Source organism: Oryzias melastigma, linkage group LG24 (genome assembly GCF_002922805.2).
Source record: "Oryzias melastigma strain HK-1 linkage group LG24, ASM292280v2, whole genome shotgun sequence".
Lineage (NCBI taxonomy): Eukaryota > Metazoa > Chordata > Actinopteri > Beloniformes > Adrianichthyidae > Oryzias > Oryzias melastigma.
Genome location: NC_050535.1, coordinates 13740105 through 13766481, shown reverse-complemented (window position 1 = coordinate 13766481; position 26377 = coordinate 13740105). Strand labels below are relative to the sequence as shown.

The window sequence follows — 26377 nt, the reverse complement described above, 5'->3', positions numbered from 1 at the left end:
ACAAGTTTTTCAAATGTACACAAACTAGTAAGACTGTATATGTATCAAAGTATTCAGAGTCCATCCTAATTTTGTTTTGTCTATTAAGATAACTTTTATATTTTTTGTTTTTTTCACCTGAAAGAACAGTAAATCACAGCAATCAGTCTGAATTTGAATCAAATCTTCCTTTTTACAGATTAATTATTTAAAATAAAATTTATTTCTGAATTTATTAATTTTTTTTAATGCTTTTTCTCAATAGAAAAAAAACATATTTTTATTTTATATTAATTCTGGATGATGCTACTCAAGTACCTGCAGAAGGAATTGGGTAAAAATGTCACACTGCTACCACCTAGTGTCCTGTTCTGCTATACATGTTAGATATTTAAAAGAGAATAGACTTTATTGCTACCATGGGCAAGATATATAAAAATATCCTCCATACATATAACTTACATATAGAGATAGTTTGAATCAGTGGATGGGTTACCATTTATTGTTATTAAAATTACAGATCACTATTGTTCTGTTTTTCCTAATTATGCTAATGTTCAATCAGGCATTTTTTTAATAATATATAGAGGTATATTGCGACAGTCTGCAGGTACACTATTGACAAAGTAACACTAATGTATATGTTGTCTCAAACATTTATAAACAAATACAGCCAAGTTAAATATTTATTACAAAGAATTCACATTTAAATGAGGTTTTCTGAACATTTGCATCACATAGCTTTATGAATGTTGACAAGACAATGATTATGATGAAATAAAAATGTATCAGACCTTCATTTAATTTTACATTTGACAAAACATTTTGTTTTAAGTCAGTGACTTTTTGTGACTCAACGAACTCCGTGAATGCCTGGAGCCCCCAAAACTGCACGTTCAGCGCTTCTGAATTCAAATGAAATGTCAGTTTCTACCTGTAGCTATTTCTTGAGTCAATCATACCTCTTGTATTATTGAAAGTAACCATTGGATATAAATAAAATAAACTGGAAACATATGAAGAGGCTGATAGTTTTTTGTCATTATTAAGTCTTTGGAGCACACTGTCACACAGTTTATGACGTAGCCAGCGACACCCACAGGTATGGTGGTAATGATTGACAACTACCATTCAGTCCCATTAGCAAGAGGATTAAAAATAAAACAACATGGAGTTATTCCAGCAGGGAAGACGCTTCAATTGAAGTAGGTGGTCTCACATCCAACATTCAAAGCGTTTGATTGACAGATTTTCCAGAGCCCGCTTTCAATGGAACACCATGACATGTTGTAATCAATGACAGAGCACTGACTCATTGAAGCTTTCTCCCCACACTTAATGTTTTTCTAGCTTTATTTTGGATTAATTAACTGAAGTTAGTGTATTTTTATATACTTTAAAGCCCCTTCATCTTTTTTCTCATTTTATTGTTGAATATAAACATGACAAAATTGGTGTAGAATCTATTTTTTTGAATAAAAAAATCGTCACTTGAAAAGGAATTATATTTTAAGAAATTTGCCTCTGGACAGCTGCTAGACACAATGTGCAGCAGAAGATCAGAATATGACCTTTAAGCTTGTTCTAATAGTAAAAGATGAAACTTTTTTAGCCATAATTTTTGTTCAGTTATCTGACATGTTAAAAATCAAATAGGGTAAAACTTGACTAAAAATACAAAATCCTTATTTTTTTTTTCAAACATTTAGCATTTTTCTTCTAAATCAAAGATCCCACAAGGGATAAAAGAACCACATATGGCTCCAGAGCTTAAGGTTGCAGATCCCTTTTTTTTTTTTTTTTTAACAAATTTCTTTGCAGATTTTTTCAATTTACAGAGATTCACGATTAGTTATGCAATAAAGGAACATTTCAATACAAGAAAAAAAAGAAATATAAAAAGGCCAGGGGATTCTTCTGCACGTAAAACAATTAATTTTGATTGAATGTTGTTTCTCAGAGTTTCACTATTAATAAACAAGTTGAGCCTAGAAAAGATTACAATGAAACATGGTTTTTATTCAGAGAATTTACCTTAGTAAATATGATATTTGGCCAAGAGATTTATCAAGAACAGACCAGAATACTTTTTGATTTGTGACTCAACAAAACATCCTTTCAGAAAAAAACAAGCTTTTATTTAGGATGGGAATAAACAACAGGTTTTATTTGAAAAGCCCGTGAATCCTCACTTCCGGGAGTCGTTTCCGGTGGGGTGCGCTTGGAATATTTACCCAGCGGTCCGACATCCTCCAAAACAGAATCAGGTAACTTTCCGACAAACCTCTTTTAGAGTTTTGTGGAGAAACGTGGCTGGAAACATTAACAGCATATATGTTATTTTAATAATTTTGCAATATTTTTTGGTGACACTAATCATATCTAAGGAAAACCTTGGATTTCTTGCACAATTAGCCTGCTAGCTAATGTTAGCCACTTCGCTTCCTGATGTCTTCGACTCCCTCACTCGCCCGGATGTCAGACTGGCAGCAGTCCATTTGACATCAATGCTTGTGGTTGTTTTGTAGTGAAATGTCACACGAGCGTCTGGTGAACTGAATAACCAGTGGTGGTTTGTGTTGCTCCGTCTGGGCCGCCTGCTATTGTGTCCTGACAGTCATGGAGTTCGCAGAGCTGATCAAAACACCCCGGGCGGACGGCGTTGTCCTGCACCGACCCTTCATGCCCAACGTGGAGGGGACGCTGTGTTTGACCGGCCACCACCTCATCCTCTCCTCCAGACAGGACAACACAGAGGAGCTGTGGCTGCTTCATTCAAACATCGACTCCATTGAGAAGAGGTGACTCTGCATATCAGTGTCTCTCTCATTGTTTGGCCTTTTCCTGTTGTTTTGACAGCTTTTGTCTGCTGTTTCCTGTGCATGTTCTTTAATTAATGCAGCTATGCTTTTACTTCCTTGCTGTAACAGATGTGCAGCTCTATCATCCATATCTTCACATTTTTTTTCTCCAAAATAGATTTAAGCATCTGATGGCAACCTTCTGAAACTGTATTTTTCAATCAATTTGCTCCTTTCTTCATGCAGGTTTGTGGGGTTGTTGGGAAGCATCATCGTCAAATGCAAAGATCTGAGGGTGATTCAGCTCGACATCCCCGGCATGGAGGAATGCTTAAACATCGCCAGCTCTATTGAGGTAAAAAACTTTAGTAATCCCCAAAGTTTTTTTTTTTGTTTTTGCATAATCTAGTTGATAATCCATGCAATTAAATAATTACTGCTATCATCTATTCTAAAAATGTTCACCATTGGTATTTTATTTATGATAATGCAGTTTTTAGACAAAATAAATAAGCTTGTGTCATTTTCTAGAAAATAGTTTCTGCAAAACGGCAATAGTTTCTTAGAAATTCATTTCTGAGTTGCAACCCTGTCACACCCTTACTTAACATTACCGGTCCAACAAAACCGGCGAGCAATATTAAAGCTATCCAGCTGTCCAGTTTTGAGCCAGACGCCAGTTCAGACGAGGAAAACAGAGATGAACTTATTTGTCTACCAATGGATGCATCAGAAAGGAGCAGGGAGGTTGTGACATGCAGATTGTAGCTTCATCTACAAGCTTATTTCAACTGCATTTTTTGTCTGCTCCTGATTTACAATAATTGGAATGAAGAAATACCCAGAAATAAAAATTTTACCCCTAATTTCTTTATATCGGTCACTCTTGCCCTCCGTCTAGGCCCTGTCCACTCTCGACTCCATCTCCCTCATGTACCCTTTCTTCTACCGGCCCATGTTTGAAGTCCTGGAGGACGGATGGAACTCTTTTCTTCCGCAGAACGCATTTAAAGACTTGGAGTCCATGGTATGTTTAGATCTGTCATTTCCTTCAGATGTGTCATTTCCCTCTTTTTTTAACGTACCGTCCCCTCTTTCAGACTGATGAGTGGAGGCTGAGTGAAGTCAATAAGGATTTTAGCGTGTGCTCGTCATATCCCTCTCTGCTGGTGGTACCCAAAGATGTTGATGACGACACGTTGAGGAAAGTTGCCACTTTTCGCCACGGCGGCCGATTCCCAGTGCTTAGTTATTATCACCGCAAAAACGGCATGGTAAGTGCGGATAGAATGGATTGACGTTATGGCAATGCCCGAAGGAATCGCGGCGACCGCTTCTGAATATCTGGGTGTTCAGGTGATGATGCGAGCAGGACAACCGTTGGCCGGGACCAACGGGAGGCGGTGTAAGGAAGACGAAAAGCTGATCAATGCCACTCTGAGGCCAGGAAAGCGCGGCTACATCATTGACACTCGCACCACTCATGTTGCCCAGCAGGCCAAAGCTCGAGGGGGGGGGTTTGAGTCTGAGGCAAACTACCCACAGTGGAGGAGGATCCACAAAGCCATTGAGAGGTGACTGAAGGACTGCAACGGATCCGGATTTTGTAAATGTTTCATAGCAAGAATTCAATCTTAAAGGAGACTTTTGTTTTTGCTTTGTATATTTCTGGATAATTTAGGTATAACGTCCTCCAGGAGAGCCTGATAAAACTAGTGGAGGCCTGTAATGACCAGTCTCACAGCATGGACCGCTGGTTAAGCAAGCTGGAGGCGTCCAACTGGCAGACTCACGTCAAGGAAATCCTCACTACCGCCTGCCTGGCTGCCCAGTGTATCGACAGGTCAGACCGCTAATGTTGTTATTCATTTGCTGATTCTGTTCTTGTGTAAACTGACATGCTGATAATCTGCTTCGTTTTAGAGAGGGGGCGTCAGTTCTTGTCCATGGCACTGAGGGGACAGATTCCACCCTGCAGGTGACCTCCTTGGCTCAGATTATCCTCGATCCGAGCTGCAGGACCATTAAAGGGTTCCAGAGGCTGGTGGAGCGGGAGTGGATCCAGGTGAGGGAAACTAAAAAAAATACATATGAAGTGATAATTGCTGCGAATAGCATTTTCAGAATTTGTCTCTTTGATCTCCTCTCCCTCAGGCAGGCCACCCGTTCCAGCAGCGCTGTGCTCAGTCTGCGTACTCCAACAGCAAGCCTCGCCACGAGGCTCCCGTCTTCCTGCTCTTCCTGGACTGCGTGTGGCAGATCCTCCGACAGTTTCCGTGCTCCTTCGAGTTCAACGAGAGCTTCTTAGTGCTGCTCTTCGAACACGCCTACGCCTCTCAGTTCGGTACTTTCCTCTGCAACTCTGCCGCCGAGAGGTAAGACGGAATAAACTTGATCTGAGCTGAGAAAAAGGGTCTAAAGTAAGTGACTTTTGTTTGTCTCTTTGTTATCAGAGCCAGACTCGCTCTGCCTGAGAAGACTGTATCTCTTTGGTCGTGGGTGAATCGGCCTCAGGAGCTGGAGCTCCTGACCAACCCGCTCTACGAGGCCAACAGTCTTGTAATCTGGCCGTCAGTGGCCCCGCAGAGCCTCCTGCTGTGGGAAGGTAAGTTGCACTCAAAAACTCTGGAAAAACGGCAATTTATAAAGTTATGCGTCCAATTTGAAGTTTTATTTTCAAAATTGACCTCAGAAACACACAAAAACACAACTTATATGATATAATAACTCAACTGTACTCGTTTTTGTTCTTATACGGATTTTAAGTATACATGATGTAAGCAAGTAAAGATGTTCAGTTTGTTTATTTGAACTTTTAACAAATATGTTACAAAAAATATTTATTTTACCTTTAAAACACTATTAATATTTATGCTTTTATGTTTAAAATGTAAAAAAAATCAGCTTTAAAATACATGTAACACCTTAAAGTTCTGGTTGGATGAACGTGTCTTTAATCTCACTAAAATACACATTCACATTTACAATTAATTTTAAAAAAATATATTTTCTTAGTTTCCTGGCAATTTACAATTCTTACCAGAAGGGGGCGCCTTTATTCTAGTAGATTGAAGGCTTGAAAATCTTGCTAACTCTCTTAGTCAAAAAACACTTTAAATGCCTCATTGTTCTGTATTCACATTCATTTTTGGTGGTAAATTATGGCACAAATGAATCTTTCCCTTTACTATATAAAATAAAGCATCAAACAGTATTCATAATGTTTTTACATTCAACTTTATTCTTTTGAAACTTCACTTTTTGCAAATATAAACTTTCATAATTAATTGTCACAGAAATAGTGTATTTGTTGCTGTTTATTCTGAGGCATCATAGAATTTTAATCTGAATTGTTCAAATTTACAACAAAAATGCATAAGAAGTTTAATCTGGACTATTTTTTAAAATGTATTTATTTTACAGGATGACTTTGCAAATCCCATTAGCCATCCTGCTCCTTATGTGGTCAGTGCTGAGGGTGTATCCTCAGTGAAAGTTGACCCTGAACACAGTATACGTTTTTACAACCAGACCTCCGTCAGTGATCATATGCAGGCTAATCTTAGACCTGTAGCACATTCTTGCACTTTTAAATGTTAAGGTAAATGTTTCAGAAAGGTTATGTCGATAAAGTTTAGCCAATAATTTCATTTTAAAACATGCAAGAGGGTTAAATTGTAGTTTTGAATGGCTTTAATAAAACAACTAAATTAAATTTGATCAAAGTTTTTATACCAAATAAGTCTCTAATATGCTTTAGTTTATTTATTTGTTTGTTTTGGGGTTTTAGAGTTCGAAAAGGCTTTCTGAAAGAGTCAGCAGTTGATGGAGAGAAGTTGGGGGTTGGGATGAGCCGCATGCATTTAGGGGTGAATGGGTCCAGGCTTTCTTTGTTGGGAGTCTCATTGCCCCCGCGCCTTATCCTGACCCCTAAATTCTAAATGAAGCCGACATCTGAGAATCGCCAGAGCACGTGACCTCGCGCTGATGCGGCACTCCTGTAAAAATGACGATTTACCTCCAAAGACCCCGTGGAGGATCAGATCTCTGGTGGCTGATGGGAACTGATAGAGTGTGGAAAATCTGTAAAATCACACAATTTGTGTCCTGGATTCAACACAGCTTGACGTCAACTCAAATTAGCATCAGGGACTTGAAACAGACGGAGAACCCCCTTTTGAAATCCCATCAAACATGAAAATTTTAATCAAAATGAGGTTTATATTTAGCTATAACTTTTTTTTTGTTCCTCATAGGGGTATTCCTTCGCTGGAACCGCTCCTCCAAGTGTTTGGATGAGGCCTACGATGAAATGGTACATATCATTGAATACAACAAGGAACTTCAGAACAAAGTGAACTGCCTCCGCCGGCAGCTGGCCGAGCTGGAAACGGATGATCCCCTGCTGCAAACCCCATAAAAACTTAGAAAACGAGAAGGAAAAGGGGTAAAAAAAAATCACAAATAGAAGTCAGTCTTAACAACATGCTTTAAAGCTCTCACTTTAATTTTAATATCATTTTTCATTTCACAAATTTACCTCTAACACCAACATCAACGCCGCCCCCAATATAAAGAGATTTCTTCACATTTCATTCATTTATTTACTTTTTTTAACAAGAACTTCACCTTTTGATTTCATGTCTATTTCTTTCCAAATGCTTATAGGACTTAAGCACTGCGGCGTAACTATGGCAACATATGTAGGGCTATAAGGCAGCATGTGACTCAGAAATGTGTAGGTTGGGTCATCACCTTCTGTGCTGCGATTACTCTCCATCCCATGTTCTCCATCCTCGTTATCCCAGTCAGGGTTGGAGCAGATCCCGGGTTGACCGACTCGCGGTGTAAAAATATTCTGGAGAGTGTGAAAACGATGATGCGGTAATGAGGGCGTTGCTATAGTGATGGAAAGAGGAAACCGGTACTTCGAAGAATGTTTGCGTTTAACACTAATCTGCACTTGTGGTAATCAAAGCAGGAATGATGTTTGGGGGGAACAAGTTGTGCACTTTTTGTGAAAAAATATTGTTTTCTGAGAAATATTATCTTATTAACACAAAATTACGCAAATGCTGTTAACAAACCTAAACTTGAAAACAAATCTAGTTTCTTGAAAAAAATGTACTGTTCCATTTTCCTCTTCTGTTTTTTTTTTTTTTTACATGAAGTTCTAATTTATTTGTAAAAATAAATCTTTTTGAGTTTGGTAACTTGTTTGCCTGTAACTAAATCCACTTTCACTGCTTTAGTATAGTAATTCTGATTTACCGCCAGGGTTAGGACATAATCTCTGAAGAACTTTAATCTGTGTGAAAAATAATGTTTACATGCACTCTCAACTATTAAAATAAGCCAAAAAACAAACATAATGCCAAATATTTTCTCTGTGCAAGAATAAGAAATTAATTTCATGCAAAATATAATCAATCACTGCAAAATCAGACTGATATATGTAGAAAAAACATTTTATAACATTCCTTCCTTAATAAACAGAACTGGTAATCTCATTAAACTACAACAAACACTTGTTTTGTCTGCTTATCAAAATTGTGCAATGCATTTCTGTGAAGATTAGATTCACAACAACACTTGGTAAAGCTTTTATTTGTTATGTAAGCCAATAAAAGTTTAAAAATCAAGTTGTTTTTGTCTGATCCTTAACCTGCTGCAAATCCCTTTTTGAACATGCAAACTACACTCAAATTAACACATCTGAATGCTGCCACAAAGTTTGCATGTAACTCACTCTTTACAAGTTCAAGTTATTTATTGATATTAAAAAAGTAGATGGAAGGAATTTCCATTTTTTGATCCATTTTGCCCCCGTTCAGAAGTGAGTAAACAACACCCCAGCCACCTCATGTGAAATGCTCGCTCTGCTGTGATGAGGTCATCCTCTGCCAGGAATAAATAACTCTGGAATCAGCTGCTTCACGAGGGCACGCAGCGGCGCCCGCACTGTTTACATTTCTGTGTTAAATTTTACACGTAGAGACGTACGGTGGCTGAAAACGGTCGCAAAGTGGACCGCCACGACCTCAGAAGGCGCACATCTTAGCACATCAGCGGCTCACCTTTCTGAACTCACTTAGGTTGATCCCCCAAAAAATGAAGTGAGGTTATCAAAGTTCAGCCACATAAAGACACACAAGCACTTGATTCTCAGAAGAAGCAATCTGAACTTTTTGATAAAAAAGCATGCCAGTTAACAGATTAACTATATTGCAAACAAACTTTTAGATATGGAGGGGGTGTGTGCACACAGAGGGGATTTTTTTTTGCTTTACAAGCATGCTCTGATACCTATGAAAGTGACTGTGCATCCTGGATATATTTTTTATTGCCCAATCACAATAGAGACTAACTACAGAGCTTTATGACTACAGAAATGTCTTTAACTTCCTGTTTAAGTGCTGCTTGTTGAACAGATTGTGCCAACCTTCACGTTTTTTTCTTGGGGATAGCACTTAGCCTTAGTTTTAGCTTCTAAAATTCACAATAACTGTTTGAATTTCTGTAGTGGGATGCAACTGAATTTTTTTATGGAGGTTGGATCTTTTCTGAAATTGTATCCATTCATCTATTTACTGTTACTGAACTGGAGTCCAAACTAAAATGTTTAGACTTCCCTCTTCAGAGACACCTCCTTCAACTCTTCTGAGGGTAATCCTTGGCCTTCTCATGCCTGCAGATAGTCATGTGTGTTCTGAGTTACCCCTGATGCTTTTCCCCATTGGGAAGTACCTGGAGTCAAAGAGCCATCCAGAAGACAACCAATAGATGACAATCTCAGTTGGTACCAGTGATTCTACTCCAAACTTCTCCCTAGTGACCAAGCACATCATCCTGTTCATTTTTAAAGAAGTACAGATGCAAAAACCCAGTTCAGCCGCTTGTACCTGGAATCTTGTTCTGTTGGTCATAACTCAAAGCTCAGGACCAATGATGGGAGTAAGATTGTGGGCAGCAGTGGCTCAGGTGGTTGAGCAGGTCGGCCAATGATCAAAGGGTCAACCACGCTCCCCCATTCAACTGCTGTAGTGTCCTTGGGCAAGACGCTGGTGCATGAATGTGTATGAATAGTCAGAGGGGCTTTAGGTGTGTATTGGCAGCCACACCCTTGTCAGTCTACCCCAGGGCTGCTGTGGCTACATCAGCAGCTTACCATCACCAAGTATGAATGAGGAGGGAATGAATAAAGCATCAAGAAAAATGCAGAGAAATCCAATCCATTGTTGTAGTCTAATATCAACAAGTAAATCAAGTCTCATGTCTTTTGGATCAGCGCCTTCTTCACCACAAAGGATTAATACAACTGAGTGCAGCAATAGTACATACTGTATATGGCTGACAATCTCATGCTCCATCTTTCCAATACTTGCAAACTCAACCCTACAATACTTGAATTCCTCTGCTTGGGGTAAAAGGTGTCTACCTTAAGAGAACAAACCACTCTTTTCTGTTTAGGAAACCTGGTATCTGACTTGAATGTGCTAATTATCATTCCAGCCGCTTCACAACTGACTGCAAACAACCTCAGGGCAGCAGGACCACATGAACTGCAAAAACACAAACGTAAAACGATGAGGCTCCCAAAGCTGACTCCTTTCTGTCCCAGGTTACTGGGCTATTCTGTCCATGGAAATTATGAACAGGTCCTTCTTTGAGGCTTATTGGGATCCTTCTGTTGTTGGGGAACACCCTCCAACCCTCATCCAACACTGGTGCAGGAGCCTCTTGACTGCCCTGTAACTTCAACTTTTGTGATGGTCTTGCTCACTGAAGAATCTTCAGCCCTGGTTCTTCAACGGAAGCTATACCAGTGTGATTAGGTTGGTCAGCGTCCTCAAAGTAATCCTCTCACCTTCCAACAAAACTCAATAGATGGGGTCAAAAACTCAGAGGCTGCTCCGAGTTGGAATAATATCCAACTCTGAAGTGGCAGAATTCCTTTACAGCTGACCAATAGTCCTTGTCCGTGGTCTCCCCAAGAACTGTGCTGGATTTCTCACTTCTGTTGTTGGTTTGGAACACCTGTACCTGCCAGATGCTTAAGGAATCCAGCCAATGAAACTCAATAGTAATCTTTTTCTGGCTTGATGCAAACCCTTTTGGTGTCCACCACTAGTTTTAAGGTAGCATCAGAGAACAACTACTACAGCTCAGAGCAGCTGCACTGTAAAGATGAAGGAAAGGTTTCTCTTGAACTCGATGTCTGTAGTTTCTCTCTGTTTGATACTTTTCCTAATAAGGTAAAAGAACACTTAAACACTGGGCTCAGCCGGAGGTTTGCAACAGACTTTCAAGTCCTGCCAACTCTGCCTGGCCTTCTCCAGGGAATCCAGGTCACCTCTAGGTGATGTTCAGTTGACAACTGTGCCAATATCTTCCCCCAAGTTCCAAAGACACATCACCAAACCTCAAATGACGTGACCTCACAGCCAATCACTGACTTGCTTCCTGGTGCATGTACTGTACTGTACCCTTTTGCTTAAACATATTGTTTGTTAAGGACAAACTTTGATGAGCACAGAAGTCAAACAAAAGTCAGATCAGGGGGTCAGTACTCCCATGCCCAACAAATTTTGATTTTATCAATGCTATTAAACTACATTCTAATTGTTAAAATGTTATTGTAGATTTTGTAACTCATTTTTGCTCATTTTGCTTCCCATAATTTCATTTGTATATGTAGGAGAGATTACATGTGAATCCATATTAAATCTAGAGCCATAGAAATAACCCTAATTATCTTCTTATAAAGACAAATACTTGATTTAATAGCAAAATATTCAAGTGATCTAAAATTCCAAAATGTTTGTTTTTTCAAAAACAGGAAATGTGAAAACAAGCTAACAGGAATATAAACAATTGAAATAAAAGTCCTACCTCTGGCCATGCAATGAACTGGGTGCAACTGCAAAGCAGTGCTAAAGTAGCTGGGATTGGCCCCAGCAACCTCTATAACCCTACATGTGACTGAATGAGAGCAGACGATGGATGATGGATGGATGGATTCCTCATTTGATTTAAGCCATGTGCACCACACCTCTCGGTGTATGTTAGACATAAAAATTAAAGGAATACAAACGTTTGGGTGAATTTTACTGAAATTTTGTAGAGTGATTTTTATTGAACTGCATGTTGACATCAATTTTGTTTAATTGCAATTAGATAATAGAAACTGACTGTGCTACTACTGTTGTGAAACAGCATCAGTATTCCAGTGATACATACTTATTGTCTACAAAGGATAAGGGATTTAAAATCTTTTATATTTAAATTATAACTATAATCATTTAACAAAAAAATCAGAATCATGTGAAAAAAATGTTTATAACTTTCAGCATCAGGTGATTTTATGGCGGAAACCTTATGTTTGTAAAGGAAATAATTTTTCTCATCTCAACATTTCGGAAGTTCAAGTCTGACTCAGATGAGTGGGGGCGAAAAGGGCAAATGTTCCCCAGAAAGCGAGGCAGCAGCAGTCACGTGACGAAAGGGCGTGGTCTGAGAGGGCGGACCGCACCTCCGCCTCTCCACCAATCAGAGGCCGTGCCGGCTCCAACAAAGCCAGATGGCCGCTGATATTTGGAGCTGATGCAACACTGAGCGGAGATAACTCGTCAGTGAGCAGCGGGGAGAGCTCCGAGCAGGAAGACACCTTTTCTTACAGCGAATCACTGAATTTTCGACTATTGTTTGCATATCTGGTGAGAAATGCATTTATAAATTTACCTTTCTGCATTTTTATTTTTAATAACATTTAAAATAACACATTTTGTATTTTGAAGAGATGCGTGTATTGTTTGGGTCACAATGTTTTTAAATATAAAATACGCTAAAAAGGAACTTACTTTTGTTGTTGTTGTTGTTGAAAAAACCTCTTTTAGCTAACGGATATGATGCAGCTTTTATGATGCCTGGAGCTCAGGGTGAACGGTGAAGACATCTTCACTTCCCTTTCTGGCTTTCCACTCCCCCTCCGTTAATTTTGAGTCCTGATCTTATAAGTGGTTTTTCCCAGAAACCCTTTGTGCGTTTCTCAGGTCGACACGCCACCCTTAAAGAAAAGCTGCGCTCCTCTCGCGCGGATGCAAGGATGCAGCCATGACGAGACAGGGAACGGGTTCGAGCCCCGTCCATTACGCAACCCTGCCTCATGTTTGACACGTGCGCAAAGTGATCGGGCGTTTTGAGTTTCTCTATAAAATTAAATTAAATTAGTGAGTCATTTTTTTGATAATTATTAATGCATTTAGGAAGGATACTATGCGGTTCTAAGGTGAGGTTAAGGCGATTCGATAATGCGTCCTATAAATACACCTAAATCGGAGCGCACGCCACTGACTCTGATTGGATCTCAGCGAAGGCAGGGCTGTAGAAACACTCTCACGTTACTTCCACCTTTCCAACTTTTGGAAACTTTACACCATCAGTGAACAAAGTCAGAAAAACTTGTTATAATGTTGATTATTGTATGATTCTAGATGTGCGTAAAGTTGCATGTTTTTGCATCCTGGCACCTTTTGACGCACATTTTCTGACTTGGTTCAGTGGTAGTTTGCACATCACGTGGGAATAGTTTCATCTTTCATCCCTTTTTATTTATGTGCCTCCTGACTCTTGGTCTGGAGAACATGCTGGATGGCAATTTACTCAAGTTTATTGAAGTGTCCACCTTTTGTCTCCATAGGTACCAGCATGCCTGTCGTCAGAACCCTCAGTAAAGTGGCAAAGCAGGCCCTCATAGGTACCCCTGGGTGCGGATGCCAGCCTTTAACAGTGGCTGTACGCAGCATCAGCTTCTCCCCTCGCCAGGTGACCTCTGACGCCAGCTTCCACTCTGTGTCTTTCTCTGAAACAGACCACCCCAAGGTGCTCATCACAGGTAAGCCAGAACAATCAAATATTCTTGATGCTTTTCGATAACATTTTGATTATAAAGAGGTTACATCAAGCTGTTTTCATGCAACACAGTATCATGTTCTATACATCTTTACAGTTGCGTAAATGTGTTGATTCAGTTTCTAATATAAGCAGTTGTGAAAGATGATCTGCATGTTTTGGCTGCGTGCCTTCTTAATGGCAATTTAACCCCAACTCTGTCCCAATAGCCGATTCTTCATAGATGACTGTAAACGGACACAAAACTGGAGCTGTGAAATATTCTGCACTATCAAGTGAAATTAAAGTCGCATGCGCTGCCCGCCCCCTCCCTGCTCTCCGGCCCTTACTGGTTGAGTAACTGCTAAAAGCATACAGCTGCACGTGACGAAGTCATTAAAAAATAACCAACATCTTTTTTTTAAATTAGCAGCTTTTATCTCCATAGCAACCATTTGATGTTTTGGTCACCTAGGGGTGACGAACACATCTGTATAATTTTTAGTAGAATCTGTAAACCTTTGGATTTCCTCTGCAACAAATGTTTTTTGGGGGGGGTTTACACATTCCTAATAGATTAATATTATGTGTAATATCGAGTCGTTCTGCGAGAGACAATTCATGCATTACATTTTCACAATATTCCAGTAAAAGGAGCAGGGGAACGATGTTCAAAATCTACAACTTCTATTTCCAACATTTTTCCCCAGAGATTCTCAAGGAGTTATGAGGCGATAGATTGAAATTCCAAGGAGTTTTTATGAGCGGTAGCTGGAAATGAAAGTGTTTATATGTAATATGTAAAAAAATAAAAGGATGTATCCTCATACTGTACTTTTTTAACAATCATGGCTACAGAAAGGATACGTTCATCTTTGCAGAAGTGAGAGAACAGAAAATGTTGAAAACCACCTGAATGTCTGTTACAAGACAAAAGTAGATTTGTAACAACAATAAAATGAGAATCAGCAAACTCAAAATCACAGGTATCTGTTTGGGTGAAAGAAATAGTTTGTAACTGCAGAAATGAGACACCAGGAAGGAGACAAGCCAATACAAAAACACCGGAACATCTGTGAGAAGACAAGAGACTTAAAAGTTATGACTGCAATGACAGTGAGAATAGGGAGGTATGGAACATGTGAAATTTTGTTCCCACAATTGAAGGTTGATGTTAGAGATTTAAAACCACCAAATGTCCTAAAATGACCCATAGTAGTCTAAGCCTTTAGCAGCAAGACAGAAGGCATGGCTCAAGGCCACATTTGGTATCTTAAATGATAAGCTTTATCACATAAGAAGGTTTTAAGTGTAACCTTATAGATAGAGGAGTCTGGCTTCTGAAATGAAACGGGAAGTTGATTCCAAAATAAAAGGAACCTGCGAGCTGAAGGCTCTTTTGGAAATTCTCAGAAAGACAAGTCAAATCTCAAAAATATGAGTTTCTTGAGATATGAAGCCATCTAAATTGGTTAAATAATGACCTCTTTTACCAGTTTTTATAAAAATTCTAGCTCCAGCATTTTGGAATTTTTCAATAGCTTCTTGGTAAAGATGTACAACTGTCTAGTCTTGAAGTAACAACTGCATTAATTAAATGAGACAAGATGTTCGTTTAAAAACACCGAAGATGAAAACATGTCATAGACATCTGAATTATGTAGGAATTTAAAGTCAAGTCTTCAGTAAATCAGGTTCAACCAACTGCGCTCTACCCCCCTTTAATCAAAGACATAGCTAATTTGAATTTTGATCTTTAGAATGTGTTTATTGCAAATCTATAGAACGAAAGCAATATTTTTACAGTTGCTTAAAAAGCAGTGAAGTCAAGAGAGGTTTTCTTTAAAGAAAAGGTTGCACAAAATGTACTTTTGGGGGAACCTCAAGACCACCCGGTAGGAAAAATTCTGGCAATCAATGCAGCAGTCGATGCCAGTTTAACACAAAGAAGGTTGTCCAGAGCTGTGACCTTTTTCTCCAGGCCTGCTGCAGTTTCCATGGAAGCAAGTCCTCACATGACACTGTCTTTTGCAGGTGGGCTCGGGCAACTTGGAGTCGGACTGGCCAAACTGCTGAGGTGAGAACGACTCGGACAATGTAAACCTTTTGTTTTACGACTCTTTTCATGGTCTTTAAAGTTACGCAACAACGTCGTCCTTACAGGATGAGGTTCGGGAAGAACAATGTCATTCTGTCTGACATCAGGAAGCCTCCGAACAACGTTTTTCACAGTGGTAAGTTAACTCAAAATGGAACTGTTGCTCAGTAAAATCGACATTAACTCATAAGAACCCATAGTGACATCAGTGCAACAGAAAAATATCTGATTTTTTTTCTGTGGTCAACTTAGTTTGTGGTATTTTCCACATAATTTTATGTTTAAGGAAAAATGGTTCTGGGTCCAAATGGGTTAAAGCTTTTACAAGCTTCCCTATCTCTTATTTACACCTAAAATTCCAGTAAGTCAGACTATGACTAACATTGTGACCTTTTCTTAAATCTCCAATATTTCACAAACAAGAAAAACACAATCTGAAAGTGACCAAATTAGAAATCATTTCTTGTAAATGTTGCTTATTGTGTAACGTTTTGTGACTCTTCGGTCACACTGTATCTAAAAACAAAAGTGAAACATTCATTAGACGCTAGGTTAGTGGACCTGAACTTAAATGAAACTAATTGTGTTACAAAAAAAAGACAATCTGCTGTGTCCCCATCAGGGCCATTCATTTACTCCGACATCCTGGACTACAAGAACCTGCGGGAAATTGTGGTGAACAACCGGATCACTTGGCTGGTTCACTACAGCGCTCTTCTAAGTGCTGTAGGAGAGGCTAACGTGGCCTTGGCACGCTCCGTTAACATTACTGGTGAGCAATACAGACAGCTAAAACTGTCTTTGTAAGAAGATTTGCAACCTTTCAGGTTATTTTTTTTATTCATTTTGTATGAATCTGAGTGTGTTTTGTAAAGACAGTATTCATGCACGTGTCAGCATTATGTGTATTTGTTGAGTTTTGCTCTAAATGCCGATGTCATAGTGTGTTCATTCTCGTGTTTGTTAGGGCTTCACAACATCCTTGACATTGCAGCAGAACATGGCTTGCGTCTGTTTGTCCCCAGCACCATTGGTGCCTTTGGCCCCACCTCCCCTCGCAACCCCACGCCCGATCTGTGTGTGCAGAGACCACGCACGATCTACGGTGTTTCCAAAGTCCACGCTGAGCTAATGGGAGAGGTGAGGGCCTCCATCTCTTTCTTCTGTCTATAGTTATTACCATGAAGTGAAGCTGATGCAGAATTCAAATATTTGATATTTTTGTTATATTGTGGTTAATTTGACAGTATTACCACCACCGTTATGGTCTGGACTTCCGCTGTCTTCGCTACCCAGGAATTATCTCCGCTGACTCCACGCCAGGAGGTGGAACAACAGGTAGGAGTTATACTTTAGGACCTAAGGCCACTAAAACCACAGTGAAGCTACTGTTTTCTAAATACTGTACCATGCTATGGTATAGTAACCTAATAAGTTGAAACTTTAAAAGGAGTTAGAGTATCTAGGGAAGACTAGTGTTCATCAACTTGAGTCATTTGGTGAAGTATTTAAAAATGGCCGCTGGTGTCATAAAATCACTGAAGAGTAGATACATTTTTTTCATAAGAGACCTTTTTTTGTGCAATAATCGTGTTCATTTTCCCTTCCGATCAGACTATGCCGTCCAAATCTTCCACGACGCCATCAAAACGGGGAAGTTTGAGTGCAACTTGAGACCCGACACCCGGCTGCCCATGATGTACATCGACGACTGCCTGCGTGCCACCCTGGAAGTGATGGAAGCACCAGCTGACACTCTCAGCATGAGGACTTACAACATCAACGCCATGAGTTTCACTCCTGAAGAACTGACTCAGGAGCTTCAGAAGCAGATGCCCGAGCTGGAGGTCACGTATGAGATTGACCCGGTGCGACAGGTGATCGGTAAGCCTGCATTTTGATGAGTCTGTCACAAAAATACACATTTCGGAACCATTAAAATAAACAAAAAAATGTGTTTACAGCGGACAGCTGGCCAATGAACTTCGATGACTCCAACGCCAGGAAGGATTGGGGCTGGAAACACGACTATGATCTTCCAGAGCTGGTCCAGACCATGCTCAACTACTTCAGAGAGGAAACACGCATGGCTCGAGTTAACTGAGACACTGGATCTGAAAATGTTTCGACATAAAGACTGACCAAAGAAATACAGAGAAGCCTAGTTTGTATATAGTTGTTCTCCCACTTCTTTGTAACGTCAGAAGTCTTGCCTGCTGAGAGGTCGCCGTATCAGTGTAGATATCAGAGCGGGTTAGATGATCTGCGATGTTCTTGTCTGTCCAGCCCTGCTCGGCTCACTTCTCCATCTTTTCTGCGGAAGCGAGGAGCGGCGCATCAGCACAAGAGCGCTGCAGTTTTTGCGACATGTTTTTTATTGTTTTTTAAGGATGTGTAGTTGTTAAAATGTGCTTTTCTAGACGCTTTTGGCGGACAAATCAGGTTTTTCTTTTTAGCCACATTTCCAATGAAAATGTCAAGCACAAGTTGTATTGTATTTTTTTGCTCTTTATAAGAAACAAAGTGCTAAATGACAAAACCTGCTTATCTTATAGTGTCTTGAGAGGCACAACTCTTAAAAAGGTTTAGAATTGTTACTGTCTAATCAATATTATTTATTCTGTTGTTGTTGAATGTGTGAGAACTTCCTCTTAAAAGGCATTAAATTCTGTTTCTCTAAGTGCTTCTGTTTCCTTTTTTGACAAAGTGTTATTTTTTATTTGCACATTTGGTCAACTTCACACGTTACGTGATTTTTTTTCTTCTTTTTTTTCTGCAGTCTGTAGATTAGACTGTCTTACATAACCAATGTACAGGTGACATAACACGATCTTTAGTTTGTAGCGAAAGGGCAAATTGCCATGGCAAACCTTGGCTTGCAAAACTTGTTTTTAATGGAAGAACTCTTCCCAGAAACCCAACAAAGAGGGTTGGCCTTGAATACAGAACATCCGACACATGAGAAATGCCGTTTGACTTCTATTTCCTGCTTTACATCAGTTGTAGATCAATTGCAGTGCAGAAAGACTAAATATTATGAATTGTGGTACATTAATGATTTATATAATTTGCCCATTGATGTTTGCAGCTCCTTGTTCTCAACTTCTAAAGCTTCTTTCAACTGCAGATTTTTTTTTTCCCCACAATGTGAGAGTGTCTACTGTATCCCTGAGAACAACGGTGTCCTTGACAACCTGGTGGATGGTCTTTCTTAAATTTCTCTGTGTCAGTTATTGGAGCTGCCCCAGGTGACCTTGCTTTGCTTTGGTTTGCAGGAGAACATGTTGGGGAGTCGGGCCTCTTTTGTGCAGCCACTGAATCTCCTCCTGTCCTATTAACTGTACACATTTCCATTAGGTCTTGCCTTTTGGAATGAGCAATATTTTAAGCTAAAACTTAACTTAAATTAATATAAACCAACCACATTCAGATTTTTAAAACATATTTTATACAATTCCATATTTTGTTAATTTAAATTCAACTTGCTGACATGAAACAATATTAATATATTTTAGGAACTTTGAAATCCTTTTTAATTTTCAAAGTCAAAGGACTTGAATATTTTCATACTGTATTTCCGTCTGGTGTAAGCAGAAACTATGAGTGTTATGTAATAGACTTGTCAGGGGTGTGCAGACACACCCAAATTCCAGGCACAAGCCAAACACAGGGCTTCCTCTGTTTGTCTCTTGGAAGTTAGCATTGCACAGTTTGAATTATATAATCTGCAAATACTTTTAGTGATATAAAAAGTACAGTAGACTTAAAGGTGGAGTAATGGGTAGTAGTTGTAAAAAAAGCTCAGTTGTTCCTGCATAGAAACCATTCATAGCTTTAGTTTTTTTGTACTTTTATTTATAAAATAAAACAAATTTTAAAAATTTTATTTGAACTGAAGTATTTGCATTTCAGCTTTAGCCTCTATGGACCCTGCTTCCAAGTTAAAAAAAAATCTATTTTTGTTGATTTTATTTTTCAGTTTTCAATTACTTCAATTTTTACGGAGTCAAATCAGAATCAGCTCAACCAGATAATAGATTTGGAAGATAATAGAGAATGCAAATAAAAAAACAAAACAAAAAGAAAAACAGTTTTTAACTTAACTTATAAGTACACGTTTTGAAAGAAATATTGTTTTAACCCAGTTTGTTTACTACAGAAATATAATGAGGAAAGAATTAAAGTAAAATCTTAGTTTACATTTATCTTATACTGTTACATTTTTTTTAGCTTTTAATATGCACTTTTTGTTTTTCTAAGCACCGACCGAACACAATTATTTTAACTACAATGTATTGAAATGCAAAAAGTTTACACAGTGACAATTTATTGCAATATCACATTCGTTTAATTCTAACCTGAGTCTTGCAGACTGTCTTATCCAAATACAGAAGAAATTGAAGTTTGTTATCATAAGTTGAAATAAGATTGCCATAGATACAGCTTCTGGTGTAAGATCATGTGCTGATGCTCACACAAAATATACATATGCATGGAAAATCCAACATTTACTACATTACCAGCAAATTTTAAATAGAATGAGTTCATTTGGGCTACATGCAAATGACTGTTGAATTTTAAATACCCTTTTGAAACATAATACACAAGTCATGTATTGATTTTGAAAATACACGTTTTTTTTCTTCTATAATGCATTATACAATTTTTTCCCCATTCATAGCATTCAACAATTTGATTACCAAAGAAGACACCCCTCAGAATTTTCTTGAACTTTCACTTTGCTTTGACTTTTTGTCATGTGTCTTGGGACATTGCCTACTTTACACAACCTTATGTCATTTCTATGGCCTATTAAGGACCTTTAAGTATCTACATTTAAAAAATATGAAAGTGAATATAAGCTATTTGTAAAATATTCTCTATAGATAATTTATGGGAAAATATAAGTGTAAAAATGTCGTTCTGTAGTTCCTGCCTTCCACAAACATGTCACTTTTCTTTGTGTTTTCTTTCACTTTGCATGTGACCTTACTGAATTCCAATATATTTTAATGTTTGGATAGTACCTATTAATCGTATGAATGCATGTTTCCTACATCAAGACATTCCTAAAACAGCCTACCAAGTGGGAGAAGTTCATGTTTTGTCAGGTTGGGAATTTTGAGCTGAACTTCAGATGCCTATGGGGAAGGGCTGTAGTGCCCTCTATTGGCATTTAATAAAACATTTTTGCTGTAAAAGGCAAAGTTCCGTTTAAAAGTCTAAGATTAATTTTGAAAAATATTATTTTACGTGTAAAGTAAAAATAAATTGTCATCTTATTTTATTTATGGATACTTACGTTTCGCAATAACAAAAGTATTTTTATTATATTCAGGCATTTGGTAGGAACCTAAATCCGCGTGCGTCTACAAGGTTGAGGACCCAAAATGTCTATGCTAGCTGAACGTAAGTACTTTTCTCGTTCTGTGTATTATCTTTTAATTTGTTGATTTATATTGTCTTATATTATTTATCTTGTATAATAATATTAACCAAATCTCTACGCCTACTAATATCTTTTGAAAAGTTTTGTTTGAGGCGCCATTATTATTAAAGTGTAATCAGGTTAGCTTTAGCATTTTTCCCATCAGTCTATTTAAACACGTGTTTCCTCTCTATACATAATGTGTCAAACTGCAGTCATCAGGCAATTTTGTTTTTCAACTAATCCTGCAGCCTTTTATCAGCTAAAAGTAGTATAAGATGTAGAGGTATCTTAAAAATATGTAGGACATTTAAGGATTTAGGATGGCCAACCCTGCTGCACACATCAGCTTTTTTTTGTTTGTTTTTGAACTAAATCAGTCGTAGCTTTTTATTTATTTCGTTTATAATTATGTATATGTATATTTAGAACTCCATATAAAAGCCGGACAATCGATTATAGGTTTGAGTTGTGTTACATTCACAGTTCCTTGTTTAACAGAAAGATGTGTGTATGTTTTGTCATTATGTTTGTATCAAATAAAATCAGCACATGTTCATCTGACTTCAGCACTCTTTATCTTCACTATGCCTTTTAAGGTCTATCTGTAGTTAACATGTGACTTTAGTCTTGTACTTATGTCAGCGTTTAATGGCAGACTGTTATGTAATAATGCTGCTGCTGTTGTGATTTCAGCCCGAAGGAAGCAAAAGTGGTCGGTTGACCCCCGAAACAGCACCTGGAGCAAAGATGACTCTAAATTTGGCCAGAAGATGCTGGAGCGGATGGGTTGGTCCAAGGGCAAGGTGAGTGCATTAGCTTCTTCTTCATGCTTAAAGTGCTTTTTGATATGGTAAAAAAATAAAAGTACAAATAAAGTTAAAATTTTCCCTGAACTTGAACCAAATACAGTAACGTGATCTTGCAGACCTTGGAAAAGAAATGTATGACACATTTTACAAACTTTACTGATTGCAGTTATTTTGAAATTGCAGTTACATTTTACCCATTGCATGCATAAATAAGAGCTGATTCTTTGCACTTCCAGGGACTGGGAAGGAGTGAGCAGGGTTCTACAGAACATATCAAAGTAAAACTTAAAAACAACAACCATGGGCTCGGAGCCAGTGCAAGTCATGAGGTGAGCACAAACACACTGACCTCAAGTTTAGGTTTCTTATTGCCTCCTCTATCTCTTCAGAAATGCTTGTTTTAAACTAAATATAGTAAGTTTTCATTCCATTACTTTCATCGTTTTTTTTTTTAGTACTTTAATCTGGAAGCATTCAAATATTACTTTTCATTAGATTTTTTTGAAAAAGTTTTGTTTGATTTCTGCAGGATAACTGGATCGCTCACCAAGATGACTTCAACGAACTTCTTGCTCAGTTGAACAGCCACCATGGTCAAACCCCCAGCAGCGGTGTGTATGCAGACTTCTGTTAATCTGGATGTTATAAACTTTTAACCAAAGTTCAAGGGAAATCTTCATTTTTTCACTTGGCTGTTGTAATGATGGTAGACAGTAATTCATCTTCAGGTTGTTACATATGGGGCATCTCAATCTCTGTATTGATCTTTAGTGATGTGCTCTTGAGGAACATCACTAATAGCACACTTTACATTATCCTATTGGGTTATGTCAGACATCAAATGACCACTTTTTTTTGGTTTCATGTTTTTTTTTCTGTTCGTCAGTAGAGGGAGCTAGAGCACAACATTTTGTATAGAAAAGATCTTGTTACAAACTTTTATAATTGACTTGAATGTACTATGTTTAATTTTTCAATCATCAGAGCAGTTGACAGAATAACATTTGATCTAACTTTTGGTTTTATTGTCTGCAGAAGCTCCATCCGAAGAGAAAAAGAGTTTCAGCTTAGAAGAGAAATCCAAGACTTCTAAAAAGAGAGTCCACTACATGAAATTTACCAAAGGTGAGTTCTTTTTCTATGTTTTGCAGTAGGAGACAAACTTGACAGGAAATGTGCACAGCTTTGAAGCTAAACATTCTTTACTTAGCTGTAATTTAAGGAAAGGAACTGAACAAACAACTGGAAGTTCGGGTTCTTTTTTTATATAGTTCTCTGCCACCCAAAAACCTCCAGTTCTCATTCAAAGCGCTTGCTTGACCCCCTCGTTGAGACCCGTGCTCTTGCCTCAGACTCTGCTCAGCCTCAGTCAGCCTGCACTGGGTCAGTTGACCCCATGAGTCTTAAGAGAGCTTATTTATAACTCTCCCTACTCCTTTCATTACTCTTTACACGTCAGGAAGCTGAGATTTGTTGGTCAAGGCCAGTGCACTGATAGGCTCAAGAAGGAATTTAGCGTTCAGGACCAGAGGAGGCTCAAATGAATAATTACAGAGTTTTACTGCTGAGTCGTGACAATCTGCATGACTCCAACCTCTTCCAGAAAGATCAGAGAAGGGACACTGATTTGGATTGTTTGCATTTTTAAGTTCTAACATTGGTTTTATTTCCTCCTTAAATCTGACCTCCGTTATTAGAGTATGTCATCAAGTTCAAATCAGCATCATCAGTCACTTCCCAAAACAAAACGATTTCAACTTCTGCCTCACCTGGAGGACCCGGTTACACTTGATGTCATTCAGTTGCAACTTCCTGTTTCCTGTTTTGGTCATCTGGTATCTCTATTTACCACCCCCCTTAGAAACAACGCCTCTTATGACCTATTGGATGACCCTGCCAGATAAAAAAAGAGCCTTGGTCTTTCCCCCAGACCCTTTCTACCCGTTTATGATTAGTTCATGACTTAAACAACCTTTTTTTTTTGCTTGTTAAATGAGAGGCATTGATAGGTCGTGTCTGAATTGCTTCACTATTTAGTGCTCAATAGAGGACATTAACAATATTTTATTGTTCAAATTTATAATTCCAAAATTGAGTCTTTGCAAAAGCTAATTTGCATGTATGCTCACCAGATTGGCAAATATAGACCACAATGCACTACAATTTTTTATTAGGAAAAACTTGTATTTGCATTTATTTTTTTTATAATTCATCCAAGTTTTAATCATTTTATCAAGTTTATACTTATTTGTTTTTACTTCAGGAAATCGTGACAACATATTTGCATTTAAATAAAAAGAAGAAAACAGTGAGCAGCATGGTGCTCAAGTAATTGGGTAATAGTGAGGGAAGTTGATGTCGAGGATTTCTTTTTTAGTAAAAACTCAACTAACATGAACACTTTACAAGACTATCCACATAAGAATCCACAATATTTCGATGATGAAAACTTGGAATATTTTTTTTTTATTTCATGTTTCAATCAAACGCATTGCTTTGTGTTTTAGATTTTCCAGTCTATTGAGCATATATTTACACTAGTTTTTCTCACAGACCTTTTGGAAATTTGGGATTTTAGATTCAGACACCCCCCCAAAAAATGGCAGACACTTTCTGTGGTGGACTAACCAAGAGAATTAAGACATTGTGATTGTAACTTTTTAATCTAACTTGAAATGCATTTTTTGTTTTTTTTTTAATGTAATTTGAAGAGTTCAAGTGAAAATAAACTTCAAACCTTATCAGTATGTCATTATTTTCTCTTGATTAATAATAATATCCCGAAGAAGGAGAGGAAACACTGAAGGAGAGCTTTGTATGGGTCCTGCCACCTGTCAATCAAAAAGAAGACACGCCTCTCTAAATAAAACAAACACACTCACTCAGACTTGTCATGAATAGGAAGGAAGTAAAACTATAAGTTAACATTTATGCTATCAGGCTGTACATGCATTTATTTTTTAACATGGAAGTTGATGGAAATTGCTCCTGACTGACACCTGCATCTAGTGGCCATCTAAGGAACTGCAGCATTTGGTACTTTTGCCTTTTATTCAGAGGCAGAAGGTGGGTGCTTGATGGCACCAAAATGACAATTTTGTCTAAAATAATATAAAATAAAGCCAAATTTTAAATGAAAATATTACCTCTGCTTGATATCGTATCAGGTTTGTAAGACTACCGTCGTGTTCACCGTAGCAGCACGGCATGCTAAATGTCAGCAGCAATAGCCGACATCACATCCTTCCTGGAACCGAGGACACAAAGATGTTCACAAGTGCAGGAAGACGATCCGATCTCTCAAGCAGCTCTTAAGCAGCACTGTAGAGATGTCTACAGGACAGTCAAACAAAACCAAGCTGACGGCCGCTGACGTCACTCAGCTATATTTAGGCTTTCTAAGCATTAAAATGTGTAATTATAGCTCAGGTAAAAGTTTCATGGTTCTTAGATAAGTATACTTTTTTGAGAAAATCTACATTTTCTGCATCACCAAACAATTCATAAACTGAATGGTTATTTAAAGGCCAAAATGGGATTTGATTTTTGACATTTTTACATGAGGTTGTTTGTTGCAAAACAGTTAGATGGATTTAAATGACAATTTTTATGCTTTATAAACGACTTCAAATTTATTTTTTTTAAAAGCAGCTTTTTGTATGTAAATGTTGATATTTTAAAAATAAATCTATATATTTTACAGTTAAATGTTATTGTGACATTTAGACCCACTCGGATCATCTTTTGAGTTCTTTAAAAGCGTTCCCAGTGGTATTTTAATTTTGCTTATGCAGTTTTAGCCTGAATATGAAAACCTGTCATTTTTTAGGAGATAGTTTCTCCTAAGAGTTCATTTTAAAAAATGACCTGAGTTGTAGGTGAGACAGTTGGCACTCTCCTCCTAGTTGTCTTTGTTTACACACTCCCTCTAGCTTACAGCCCCTCACACTACAAACCTAACACTCATTACTTATGCAACAAAAATGGCAGAGCTATCCAGCTGTACAGTTTTCATCCAGATGCCAGCTCAGACGAGGAAAACAAAGACGTTCATGGATCTATTTGTATGGAGATGGATGCATCAGAATGGAGTGGAGCAGGGAGCTTGTAGCCCGCCTAGAACATTTTCTACATCCCAAATACCTTCTTTTTATAAACTGCATTTTTGTCTGATTGCTGAAAGCAATCAGAGTATGTTGTTGTAATTCTTTATTATATTTTATTATTATTGTCTGATTGCTGAAAGCAATCAGAGTATGTTATCCTAAGAATTTATTATAGTTGTCTGATTGCTGAAAGCAATCAGAGTATGTTATCCTACTGCTTTATTATAGTTTCTTATTGTCTGATTGCTGAAAGCAATCAGAGT

The 26377-nt window shown here is 38.1% G+C and overlaps 3 protein-coding genes across 4 annotated transcripts in view; all 3 read left to right on the top strand.

The window, feature by feature from the left end:
- The first annotated feature begins 1736 nt into the window (after positions 1-1736).
- Positions 1737-8422, top strand: mtmr9 (myotubularin related protein 9). Its single transcript, XM_024291660.2, has 11 exons — positions 1737-2246; positions 2597-2780; positions 3027-3135; positions 3682-3807; positions 3881-4054; positions 4137-4354; positions 4462-4623; positions 4704-4845; positions 4935-5155; positions 5234-5385; positions 7037-8422. Exons 2-11 carry the CDS (start codon positions 2599-2601, stop codon positions 7198-7200), a joined length of 1650 nt encoding a protein of 549 aa, XP_024147428.1. The 5' UTR covers positions 1737-2246; positions 2597-2598; the 3' UTR covers positions 7201-8422.
- Positions 8423-12343: 3921 nt separating this feature from the next.
- tdh (L-threonine dehydrogenase) lies at positions 12344-18451 on the top strand. Of its 2 annotated transcripts, XM_024291627.2 has the most exons (9): positions 12344-12496; positions 13480-13674; positions 15705-15747; positions 15834-15904; positions 16391-16540; positions 16736-16908; positions 17016-17106; positions 17383-17652; positions 17733-18451. In XM_024291627.2, the coding sequence occupies exons 2-9, from the start codon at positions 13488-13490 to the stop codon at positions 17870-17872; spliced, it is 1125 nt and encodes a 374-aa protein (XP_024147395.1). In that variant the 5' UTR covers positions 12344-12496; positions 13480-13487; the 3' UTR covers positions 17873-18451. The 2 variants fall into 2 exon arrangements, with proteins under 2 accessions (XP_024147395.1, XP_036066500.1); XM_036210607.1 differs by lacking the exon at positions 12344-12496 and having other exon boundaries at positions 13538-13674; positions 15652-15747.
- Positions 18452-21089: 2638 nt separating this feature from the next.
- The window catches only part of pinx1 (PIN2 (TERF1) interacting telomerase inhibitor 1), a 23624-nt gene continuing 18336 nt past the window's right edge, over positions 21090-26377 (top strand). The window contains exons 1-5 of the mRNA XM_024291856.2: positions 21090-21177; positions 21893-22002; positions 22245-22337; positions 22538-22619; positions 23044-23133. Of these exons, the coding sequence (XP_024147624.1) occupies positions 21159-21177; positions 21893-22002; positions 22245-22337; positions 22538-22619; positions 23044-23133 (394 nt within the window). The 5' untranslated portion in view covers positions 21090-21158. The remainder of the gene's footprint in view (positions 21178-21892; positions 22003-22244; positions 22338-22537; positions 22620-23043; positions 23134-26377) is intronic.